The sequence below is a fragment of the Phoca vitulina genome, unplaced genomic scaffold, assembly GCF_004348235.1.
Source record: "Phoca vitulina isolate PV1807 unplaced genomic scaffold, GSC_HSeal_1.0 scaffold93, whole genome shotgun sequence".
Classification (NCBI taxonomy): Eukaryota; Metazoa; Chordata; class Mammalia; order Carnivora; family Phocidae; genus Phoca; species Phoca vitulina.
In genome coordinates, this window is record NW_022589796.1 from 2,154,462 (window position 1) to 2,167,305 (window position 12,844).

The following is a 12,844-nucleotide window of genomic DNA, read 5'->3' on the forward strand; positions in this document are numbered from 1 at the left end:
AATATGGAAAGAATGAAGAGCAATTAATATGGGACTATATTAAACATAGAAATAAAGCCCTGTTTACAAAGCATTATTGAACTCATTAATCTGTTTGCAAAAAGAATTGAAATTAAAATTTTCTATAATTCTGAGTACATTTGGTTACTGCTGTATATTTTCCATCATATCAGTGAAATGTTAGATAATTTCCCATGAGTTTGTTCGTGCCATTTAATATCCCCAATCAAATGTAGCTGAAACTGTACTTTTTCTCTCCAGTGATTTAAACTTGTGAGATGCTTCCATTAACTGGAAAAACAATCATCTTTGATAACTTTCCTGATCCTTCTGATACGTGGGAAATCACCGAAACGATTGGCAAAGGAACTTACGGGAAAGTTTTTAAAGTATTGAATAAGAAAAATGGCCAAAAAGCAGCAGTGAAAATTCTGGACCCAGTTCATGTATGTCACATTGTTTTTCCTCTTTTCTGCTAATTAACTTTGTTTTTATTTGTACTAAACAGTTAAAAAGTCTGTAGCTAACTTGATTTATTTGTCACAGTGTCAATTGAAAATGTAAAAAAAAAGTCTATTTGTTAGGTTTTTGTCGTTTACATACTTAACATATACAATAGGGACCAATAAATATTTAATAATTGAACAAATATATAATACAAATAAGTAAATAAATAAATACAGCTCTTAATAGCTCAACAGTTGATTTTATGTTATTTTAAATTGCAAAAAATTGTAAGAACCCAGACTCAGGGGTCTAGAAGTAATTCTCAAATGTCATCTTGGCCAGATCTCTTTTTCTTCCTGCATTTATTTAGGCTTCAGGAAGAATGTCTTTTAAGCTAACCCAGAAATATTTTATGTTAAATTATATTTCTTTCAGAGATGGGAAAATAATTTTCAGGTTTGCTGAAATGTTTCCAAAGCAGAAATGGTATTCACTTATAATCAGGGTGAGTTTCCTTGTGAAGAATTGAAATTGCATGTGTAGTCCTTATGGCCTCTTCAACTGATGCCCCAGTGGGGATCCTCTTTTGCTTTTTTTGGAATAGCAGTTGTGATAAGGGAACCTTCTAGGCTTTTTTTTTTTTTTTGGCCTTTAAGAGCGTAAAGAAGTTGATAAGGTTCCCCCCTCCCCCCTTTTTTTTTCTGGGAATGAGAACTGGCTGTTTTGGAACATTTTCAGCTCTTGGGAAATATGTGTAGCTCTCCCACACCACGTGGGTGAACCAGAATGAGCTCAGTGATCACATAATCCCCAAAGTTCTATTGAGAGCAGTTTCTCCACTTGACTCTTGCACACATAATGGGATGGGACATGACAGAGATGTCGTGATGTGTTTGGGAAGGACATGGGACTCCTGGTCCTTGTCATAGCTCTTACATTAACAAACTGTAGGACTCTGCAAAAGGTCTCCCGGTCTCCGTTTGTGCATTTTAGGATTTCTTTTTCTTATGCTTTCTTTTTTGATTGCTTATTTCTACTAAACCCATTATTAACTACAGCGTTTCATATTATTTTGAGCAGAGGAGAGGGAGAGTGGGGGTTTATTTTCAAGCAATATATTAGATACATTGGAATGAAAAAAGAGAGAGAGAGACAACTATGTGCAGGCTTAACTGATGCTGACTGTTTTCATAATCCCCTATTGGGATTATCCCCTAATGGAAAGTTCTTACCGTTTTTGAAAAAGATTTTAATTGTTTATTTGAGAGAGAGAGAGTGAGCACGAATGGGGATTGAGGGTGGGGGGCGGGGCAGAGGGAGAAGTAGACACCCCACTAGCAGGGAGCCCGACGTGGGGCTCCATCCCAGGACCCTGAGATTATGACGTGAGCTGAAGGCAGATGCTTAGCCAATTGAGCCACCCAGGCACCCCAGTTCTTACCATTTAAACTGAAGGCAGAGAGACACAAATTAAGCTGTACCAAAGTGACTGTACCTCTCTCCTCTGGTCTTTGCAAGTATGGGTTGGGGTTCGTGGTGGCAAGAGAAAGGGCTCCAGCTGGATCCTGTGTCTGGCCCCATAACCAGTGTGTCTCTCCCATTCCTCTACTTCTTAATGGAGAAGGACAAATGGATTATGGATACATATAGCCATTATTCTTTTATAATTTACTCCTGTTTCGTATCCTATGAACCTTAAAAATCATGTTTTGTTCTATTGCTTTAATGAAATATATCGGTTTCATAACTATGGTGTGAAATTGGTTCTTTTGCTGCCTTTATTCTTGTCAGTACATGTATGTTTTTCTCAGAGTTATTTATTTCCCCTTCATTCATCATGTCACAAGCCAAATAAAAAAGATTTATAACCAAGAGATTATAATCTTAATAAAATAAATTTAAATGCATCCCAAGCATTTTTCAGAGTGGCTTTTTTTTATTAAAAGAGTCTTACTATTATGAATTTTGATATAGTATGTTTCTATCTGAGAAAGGGATAAAATGAATGGGATTAGAAGGGAGGAGGCAGTGGACTTGCAGGCTAGTCCTGCATCTTACACTAACCAGCTCTGTGACCAACCTCTCTGAGCTTTAGCTTCTTTTTCTCAAATTGGATCTCTGGTCTAGAATTCTTTCTGGCTCTGTGATTACATGATTTTGTCATAAAACAACGTGGACACTAAATGTTACCATAAAAACAGTATTCGAAGGCTTTGTCTTATTATTACTCTGAGTTGTTTCATGTATTGTGGTTTCTAAAAACATGACTAAGTAGTTATCTTGCGTTTTTGTTGGCAGATGTAGCAACCTGTTCTACTTCTGGTGAATGAGCCTTTAGCTAACTAAGGCTGTATGCCATCTGATGTATAATTTTATTTTACTTTTTTGGAAAGATAAGAATTTATTGCTTGTATGACTAGCTTTTGAGAGCTTCTACATATCCTGTATTTCAAAGGAACAAAATGAGCCAGCTAAAAGTTTTTATTTCAGATCAATGGCTTTGCCACTGAAACAAAGTTAACACTACAAAGAAAGGAATATCCTCTGGAATCCTTCTTCATGTATGTTTCTTTCTAAGTGCATACAAAAATAGTCTTTTATTTGTCCCTTTTTAACTCAATGAAATTAACGTAATTAGAGATGTATTTGATTAGCGGGAAAATTACACTCTCTCCCCTTACATAATGGCCTGAGAAGTTTCAAAACGTACTATTGAGCACATTAAAAGCCATTATTATAACCTTGCTTTGACAAAATTAAATTCTCTATCTGGTGATCTCTAATATGTCTCTTTGACATAATTCATGTTTTTCTCATGGTTTTCTTCCTATGACTTTTTGAAACCAGGATATCGATGAAGAGATTGAAGCAGAGTATAACATCTTAAAGACGCTTTCCGACCACCCCAATGTCGTCAGATTCTACGGGATGTACTTTAAGAAGGATAAAATAAATGGAGACAAGCTGTGGTTGGTTCTTGAGGTAAGTGTTTCAACATTATTCTACATGTGGAAATTTACAGTGTGGTCTTGGAATGACTGAATGTTTATGTAACATTGACACCATGAAACCCTTCCTTTAGTATGTTCCTGACTGGTCACAGACTCAGCAGAATGTTGTGCCCCATTCTGGCCTTGTCCTTTTAAGACACATTAAGAAATTAAAGAAAAGCCACGAAGACTATGAATGACTAAGAGGAAGCATCTCCACAATAAAAGACTCAAGAAACAGGGATTCTTTGCCTTGCAGAAGAACAAGCTTAAAAGGGACTTCATTATAATATTGAGTTATTCATCTGTATTTTGTGACAGAGGCTCTGTGCCAGGTGCTAGGGTATGAGAGAAAATTAATGTAAGTGAGGCTTCATTAGACAAAAATGGTAAGCTGTGATTTTTTTTTTCGGTCCTCACTGAATACTAATGTCATAAACTACAGAACCAGGTATTTACATTTATGGGGAGAAAACCGTATCAGAAATGGTGTTGAATACTAAGTAAGTCACCCAAGGGAAGCTGTAGAGTCTCCTGAGAGTAGTTTTGGACAGTTCCCTCTGATGCAGGAATACATATGGGAAGGTGCCCTGTTAAGGTAACTGCCAGTCCTAGAAGAATGTAGTTTTTCTAATTTTCATTGGGTATTATTAAAGTGAGGTAATCATTAATTCTGGTAAAATTCACAATTGTTTTAATAGTTGCTTTTATCAAACTCAGGACCAGTAAAACCTTCATTGGTTCACTGTAATAACATATATTTATTGTGTTCATTATTATTTTATTAGCACTTGATTATTGTATTTCTTTCAGAACATTCTGTTGATTTTTCTGCAGTGACACACATATAAGTTGTATTGTTTTCATACTTTATATTTTTTCTGTTATTGTTTTTAAATGATTTTTTAACTGATTTTAAATGGCTGATCATTGTAGAAAATACTTGAAACTATAAAAAGAACCACTCTCAACATTTAACATACTTCCTTCATCTTTTTTTTTTGTATGTTTAAAATGATTGGCAGTATTTTTTATGAAGTTACCCTATTTTTTCACTCAATATAATTTCAGGTAGACTTAATCATTTTTACCCTTTGCAAAATAAATACATTCACCTGGTTAACAAAAAGCAAGTAGAACCAAAAGGCTTGTAATACAGAGCAGTAGTAATATGGATCTCGTTATAATACAGAACAGTAGTAATGTCGATCCAGTTATTATACAGGGCAGTAGTAATATAGATCCGGTTAGAGTAGTAGTAATGTCAATTCAGTTTAGCAGTGCCGCCTTCTCCTGAGCAGATCCATGCTTTTGATGTGTATCTGGAAATGCATGGCTGAGTTTCTCTACTCTTTAATTTTGTAATCTGCGTTCTGAATTTTGGCAAGGTTGCCAATCGTGCTTCTAGAATCCTTCTCCACAGTGGAGTTCTGCCACATATCAGACTGACCTCTCTGATATCTCTGCTGCTCACCCAAATGGAACCCACTGTTCCCTGAATCCCTTGGCCTCCCCCTTCCAAGCTCACTTCCCTGTTTTACACACCGTGCAATAGTATGTGCCTTCTTCTCATTATCCACTGTACTGATGCCACCAAATCCCGAGTCCCTTCAGTTTCTCTAGGGAATAAAACCTCCAGTCTCTTGCCTGGATGTTTGTGTATGTGAGGAGTGCTCAGACAGGCTCCTGGATGTTGATATTTTGTATGTGGGATAAGACGGTGTCAAGTCTTTTGATTGAAGACTTCCAAAGAGTCCCTTGTTTTCTGCCCCTCCTCTCCCAGCTCCTGGGTTGATGTGCCGGGGTAACCACAAAATAGTTCTCACTTAGCGCTTTATTTTGTGGCTTTCTCTGCATTACCAAATCAGTCATCCTCACTCAGTCATCTGCTTTCCATAATGAAAACATTTGTTGAAATCTCTTGTCTACTACTCTCCCTTTTTCTGTTCTCTTTTTTCTTGTGGTTCATACCTTTTGATTCCCTTACTAGCGTTTTAATGGAGATTCATGAGTGAGAGGAAATACATTTACATGCTGAATTGGCCACCTTTAATTGAACCATAGAGCCTTTCAGAATTCTGAAATAGTATTTCAAGTACCCTTTCAGAATCTGAAACTGGTATTACATTATTTTATAGAAGTTTAAAAGTTTTTTTTAAATAACCAGTTGTGTTCTTTAAAAATAGGCAGCATATTATGATTTGAGAATTACTTTGTTTTTCTCCATTAAGTTTAAGATTGCTTTATATTTGTAGTTAAATCACTATTAAAACAAAGCAAAACTTTTATTCATCTAAACTTGACTTTAAGTAATAGAATGTACATTATGAACTTAAAACATTTTGCTTTAAATAAATGGAGAATTTTCAAAGTTTACTTCATGTTTGTGTTTGTGTATTTGAGATCTAATGCTGTGCTGATCCTTAAGATCTGTATCTTTATATCCTTTGAAACATTTTCAATAATGCATCTTTAATTTTTTTTCCATATGGGATCATTGGTAGATTAACATTTGAATGGAGATTCAGGTAGGCCTAAATGGGCAAGGGTACAAGGTATAGATCTTTGCCCAGAGTTTAAAAAAATTGAATGAGGTCTGTCATTGTCTTTTATGCCTATCAAATCTGTATTCTAATTATATTGTCATTTCTCAGTCTTGTCACTTGAAATTAGGTGAGAGTTGGAGACACCTGAAATGTTCTTTTGTGAGAGCAGAAAAGATTGATTAGAAGGGTTTGGAACATCCAGTACAAGTAAAGCAGCTTCCTGATATAATGAATCAGTAGAGACTTAACAGCTTCTTTGAACTTTGTCCTTGTGTTTTATTATCAGATGGAGGAATTAGAAATATCCCTAAATGGCTTGAGAAAAAAAAAAAGCTGGTAGTTTATTAAAATGGTATTTCGGAAATCTGATCTATCTGAACTTACAATGTGGGGGAAAAAATAACGGAAAGCAAGAAGTTGGCAAACTGTACATGAGATAATTGATTTACATATGTAAATTAGACTAATTATATACACACTGAAGTGGCTCGATGTACAATTACCTGATTTATAAACACGAATGGTACAGGTGCTGCTGTAGAGGCACTTTCAGAAAATTGGTTTGTGGCATCAATACTTTATTCTACAAAATGACTGCTAATTATACCTCTTATTGTAAGAAAGCCCAAATAAATTATTTTGCATGAGGATAGCCAAAGAGTGGCCAGAGAGAGGCTGTGATATTACCCAGAGTCATGCTAACGGTGCTGGGCTCCTGGCGTGAATCTGCTTCGAGAAGGTGTGCCTGGCGGGGGTGGGGGGGTGGGGTGGGGGTGGGGGTGAGTGATCCGTGACACCCCTCGTTGTCAGCCTGGCATGTGGGGAGGCCATCCCAGCTTGGACATACTCTTGTTCGGTGACATTTCATTGTGAAAAATCATTTTATTTATACTTCAATCCAGAATTCAAACCCTAAGAAAAATAAGATTTACTCCACTCTGTGGGCCTCTTTTCTCCATTATTTAGTTGTGATTCTTGAATTATTCCTTTCAGTTTGATATAATTTTTCTCTTTCCTGTATTTTTCCTTTGTACTTCCCTTTCATTCTGTTTTAAGTTTTTGAGCATGAATAATATACAGAGCCCTTCTGGGGAATTATTTCCTTCTCAATTCTGTATGTTCACTTTCAGACGGGCTAATTATTGCCCAGATTTAGGAAAAGAGCACTAGTGCTAACCCTCTGAAATTCCAGTTGCCTATTTGAAATGAAACTGTCTAGTAACAGATGGGGTAGAAAGGTTTCTGCTGTGGGAACCGATAGAATGTCTATGGGGATTTTTATTGTCACTTAGTATTTTAGGTTTTTCTAATGATGTAGGCATAAAGGGAGAACCTAATACCTTTTTTTACTTATGCCCCATTTTGAAATATCATACATATATTCATTTCTACTTATTGTTACCATATTTCTTGACTGACCTGCTTAGTAAAATGTAGATACCTCTTTTGGCTTTGTGCTTCCTTTAATTGCTAGTGTCTGTTCTTGAGGGTCAGTAGCAAGGATGGAGGGGGCCAGGGAGGTGTGAGTTGGTCAGGTTTCTGCCTATGTTTATCACTGTCCCAGGGGACTAAAAACGAAAAGTCAAAATTGAGTTAAATCAGTCTGGTATTTAGCATTTGCTACTGGTGAACATGAAGGAAACTGAGATTTAACGGTAATTTTCCCCTTCTTGGTTGGATGAACAGCCACGTTTTAAGGATGTAAGGAATCTAGTCTTCTGTCCCAGGGGCTCTTTGCTTAGTGTGCCCTCCACCATAATGGAGTCAAAATTCAGAGTTGGGACATCTTTCTATTAAGAGACCCCCTTCCCATCCCATTTTAGCTATAATTTCTCCTTTCATGGTGGTGCTAGAGATTGCATTCTGTGATTTAGCTGAATCGGTCCTGATTTGTTCATTCTTCATAGTGACATTGCTTTCTCTCATTGCTTTCCAATCATAGCAGTTTTTCTCTTTAACATTATATCCCTTTCAAGAGATCAAAGGCTAGAAATTACAGGTAGTATTTGGAAGCACAAAAATTCAGTAAATTGTTGTAAAGGCACATTTCAGGTAAACGAAGTGGTTTTCATAGATACTAAATACCACTTTGATTCTCATGCGTTATTGGCTCTTCTCTTTTTATACTTACATCCAGTAAGTAAAGTAAAACCTGGCATGAGGAAAGGAAGCATAGGATGATAGAAAGAACATGAGTCACCATGAACAAGTGGTTTTTAGTTGCTCAGTTAACCCTTTAATGTTACTGTGCTGGAGACAACAATGTATCAGACAGGGCCACTGCAGGTTTGTATGTGGGGGGGAGGGGCCAGGGGAAGCAGGGCAGGAGTGGGAAGCTAGGCTGAGTTGCCCTAATAGCACAACATTGTTCCTTCCTTCCTTTAGCTGTGCAAAATTGCAGTGGAGTAGCTGGCTGACATGATGATTCCTTTCATGTTCTTAAGGCTGGAACAACCCTTCCAGGTCTCCTATAAAAGGCTGTTATTTGGTGTACTTGCAAAGAACAGACAGCAAATTACCTAGAGTCGTTTCATTTTATTTTTTTTATTTAAAGGGCAGGATGGAAAAAGCAGTCTAAATGTACTTCTTCATACTCTTCTAATGCAGGAATTATATAAATAATAAATATGATGCTTGTATGTCTTTCTTCCCTATTAGTACTCCAGTGATTGCAAAAACATCTGCTCTCTGAGTGCGACTAAAATTTATAGTATTATTTCAGGGGGAAGAAATTATGAGGTCACCAGAGATATTTTGCCATTTGGCAAATCAGTATATTTTTACCATCCACATTAAAATATTTCTGCTAAGTTTTTTTCTTTTGTTTTTTTTTATCTTGTTTCTAACATTACCAATGTTTTAGGGCATTTTTTCCAAGAATTTTGAAACCTTTTAGGGTGAGGGAATTGTTTTATATCCTGATTTATTGGTTACATGATTGTATACAAATTACCAAACAACATCAAACTGCATACTTAAATGAATTTGTCAATTACATTATGTGTCAATGATACCTTGAAAAATACTGCTTCTAGCTTACACACTAGAAAAATAATGTGAAAATTCATGTTAGAAACTACCCATTAGGAAACATCTATTAGGTGATAATGCCATTCTCATTAATATTTTATCAGTATTTTATTGGAATGCAGAATTTGGTACATTATTTTATTGAAATTAATCAGACATGCACACTTTGAAGAGGTACTTTCTAGACCATGTGAACAGATGGCCTTCTGTCATTTTGTATGTGTGTATGTGTGTGTGTGTAAGTGTACAGAACTTGCTTTTTCATACAATCATTTGTTAATTCCATAGATACTCTCTTACTTTGCACCAGGCCCAAGTTAGAATGATCTGTACCTATTAGCGCCCCTTTCTCTTTTGGTAGGTTTGGGGCATCCAATAGAGAACCAGAAAAACTCTGTCATCATGGTGCTTATAGCCTAATGTTGGAGAAAGAAAATGTAGAGCTAAGTAAACTAATTAAATAATTATACATTTTTGTTAGTGCTATGAAGAATATAAATGAGATGTTAATAATGAAAGAGAAGACCTTTTATGAAAAGAGAAGTCAAAGAAAGCCTACTTGAGTAGGTATCATTTTAATCTGCCACCTGAGAAAAAAAGGATAGTTTGGGTACTTTTATTTTTTAATATTTTCTCCAATACTCTGATGATAAGAATCACCTTCATCTCAAAGCAAAAACTCTGAGAATGAGCTCTTGGTAACTGTTTTTTATAACAAGTACTAAAGTGATTCTTATCAAAAGAAAGTTCAGAAAACACTGTCAGGGGTTCTCAAATTTCAGTGTACATAAAAGTAATCCTGGGCTTCTCCTTCTGGCCATGATAGTAACTTCTGCTGTTCTGTTTTTATACCACAAATAACTAGAAAACTGAATAACATATATTTTTATATACAAAACACTTTACAAACATTGGAAAAGAGCTTAGGACTATGACATTGATAAAGGAAATAAATAAGGGGAGCTCTACAATCACTTCAGCTTTATCCTTGGAGGAAATTTCCAGACCACAGGCACAAGGAGGGCATTCCCACAGAGGTCACCACAATCTTGCTGAACTGAAAAGACTGGAAAAGCAGATGTGGCTGAGATTTGCAGAGAAGAGATGATAAGCAGAAAGAAAGCTTCAGAAATCTTCATAGGGGTATTTGATCAGAAACCAAGCTGGATATATATGGAGCAAGATTTCAGGTAGTTGGGCAAAGAATCAGGAAAAGAATTGCTGAAAAGTAGTAACCTGAACAACTACCAGAGTTTGTGCAGGGTTGAGAGATGCTTGAGTTCTGACCAACCAAAATGGAGAAACTTTGTTGAACACCTGAGGCATTTAGTAAAGCCCCTCGAAAGGTTATGCATTAGAGGAAGGACTATACTAGCCCTAGAATAAGAGCTACCCTAGGCACACCCATAAAAAATTCAAAAACAAGGCTTGAAATGTTCATGTTTGTCCATAAGTAAATTAACAGTATGCCAGAACAAAATTCAACATTCATTAATGGAAGACAGCAGAATCCAGGAATTCAAATATGAAATTAATAATGTCTAGCATCCAGCAAAAAATTACTAGATATGTAAAGAAGCAGGGAACTGTGATCCATTATCAGAAGAAAAATCAATCAGACCCAGAAATAACGAAGGTGATGGAATTAGCAGGTAAGAACTTTCAAATAGATATTACAAATACATTCAAGAATTTCAAGAAAAACCTGAACGTAACGTTGAAAGAAATGGAAACTATAGAAAAGAACTGAACATAATTTCTAGAACTGAAAAATATAACAGTAGTGAAAAATATATAATACTGAGTTTAACAGCAGATTAGAAGTAAAGTGTATGGAAGTGAAGATCAGTGAATTTGAAGACAGGGAAATAGAAGCTGTCCAGATGAAGCAGAAAGAAAAAAAGAAAGGGGGAGATAAAAAGCCTCTGTGACCTATGGGACATTACCTAGTATTCTAACCTACATGTAATTGCAGTCTGAAAATGGATGAGTGTTGGGGGAGGTAATGGCTGAAATCTTTCTGAATTTTGTGAACACAAAAGCTGCAGATATAAGAAGCCCAGAATCTCCCATGTAGGATAAACAAAGAAAACCACATGAAGATATGCCATAATCAAGATATCAAACACTCAAAATGAAAAAAATATTTAAAGGCACCAAGACGAAAAAAGACACATTGCATGTAGGAGTCAAAGATAAGAGTGGTCACTGACAACCAATGCAATAGAATGATATCTTTAAAGCAATGGGGAAAAAAGTACTCTCAACAATTCTGTGTACAGTGTAAATGTTATTCATAAATGAAGGTAAAAAGACATTTTCATCAAAGAAAAAGAATTTACCACCAGAGACATGCACTATAGAAAATGTCAAAGAAAGTCTTTCAGGCCAAAGGAAAATGATTTCAAATAGAAACTCAGAGGGGTGCCTGCATTGCTCAGTTGGCTTAGCATCTGCCTTTGACTCAGGTCATGATCCCGGGGTCCTGGGATCGAGCCCTGCTTCGGTCTCCCTGCTCAGCAGAGAGTCTGCTTCTCCCTCTCCCTCTACCCCTCCCCCACCCCACCCCCAATCGTGCTCTCTCTCCCTCACTCTCTCTCTCAAATAAATAAATAAAATCTTTAAAAAGAGATGGAAACTCAGACCTACAAAAAGAGAAGAAAAATACCATTAGTGGTAAATATAAGGATAAATAAGAAACTTTTTATTTTGTATTTTAAAAAAATATTTTCAATAGTATTATTTTAATTATTTTTAAAAGAAAAATCATGACTTAAAGCCACAATTATAGCTATATATTTTGGGGGTTTTAGCATGTAAAACTAAAATGTATGGCAAAAATGGCAAAGAGACAGGAGAGGAAAAATGGAAATATACAGTTTTAAGAGTTTTACATTATATGTGAAGCGATGTAATATTATTTTAAGGTAGACTGTGGTAAGTTAAAGATGCATACTGGAAGCACTAAAGCAACCACTAAAAAAAAATAAAATGAGTAAGTATAGCTAACAAGCCAATAGAGGATAAAAATGAAATACTACAAATATTCAAACCAGAGAAAGTGGGGAAAAAAGGAAAAGAAGATGAAAAAAAACAGAAAAAATAGGAAATAAATAGCAAGATGGTAGACTTAAGCCTAAACTTATTTATAATTACATTAAATGGAAATAGCCTAAACTCTACATTTCAAAGGCAGAAATGGTCAAATTGGATAAAAACCAAGACCAAATACAAACACACTTGAAGTATATAGCGAGAGATAGAGAGGGATGATAGATAAGTTAAAAGCAAAAAGAAGGTGAAATGTACTTGAGCTTTAATATGTACTCAATAACAAAGCTTTAAAATACATGAAGCAGAAACTAGTACAATAGAAAAAAGAAATAGACATATTCACAATGTTAAGATTTCTTTTTCTTTCTTTCTTTCTTTCTTTCTTTCTTTCTTTCTTTTTCTTTCTTTCTTTCTTTCTTTCTGAGAGGAAGAGAGAGAGCACACAGAGGGAGAGGGAGAGGAAGAAGCAGACTCCACGCTGAGCAGGGAGACCAGTATATTCACAACTTTAAATGGAAAATTCAACATTCTTCCCAGTAATTTAAAGAATAAGTAGAAAATCAGTATGAACATAGAAGACTTGGGTATTCTGGACTATGAAACAAATCTCAACAAATTTAAAAATAGTGAACTCATGACAAGTATATTGCCTGACCATAAGAGAATTAAATTAAAAATAAAGATACCAGGAAAAACTCCCAAATATTTGGAAATTAGACCATGTCCTTCAAAAGTAACCCTTAGCTCAAAGAGGAAATTTTAAGAAAAATGAGAAAA

At 35.6% G+C, this 12,844-nt stretch overlaps 1 protein-coding gene across 1 annotated transcript in view; it reads left to right on the forward strand.

Moving 5' to 3' along the window:
- Nucleotides 1-278: 278 nt before the first annotated feature.
- The window catches only part of MYO3A (myosin IIIA), a 229,963-nt gene continuing 217,397 nt past the window's right edge, over nucleotides 279-12,844 (forward strand). The window contains exons 1-2 of the mRNA XM_032396700.1: nucleotides 279-446; nucleotides 3,295-3,429. Of these exons, the coding sequence (XP_032252591.1) occupies nucleotides 279-446; nucleotides 3,295-3,429 (303 nt within the window). The remainder of the gene's footprint in view (nucleotides 447-3,294; nucleotides 3,430-12,844) is intronic.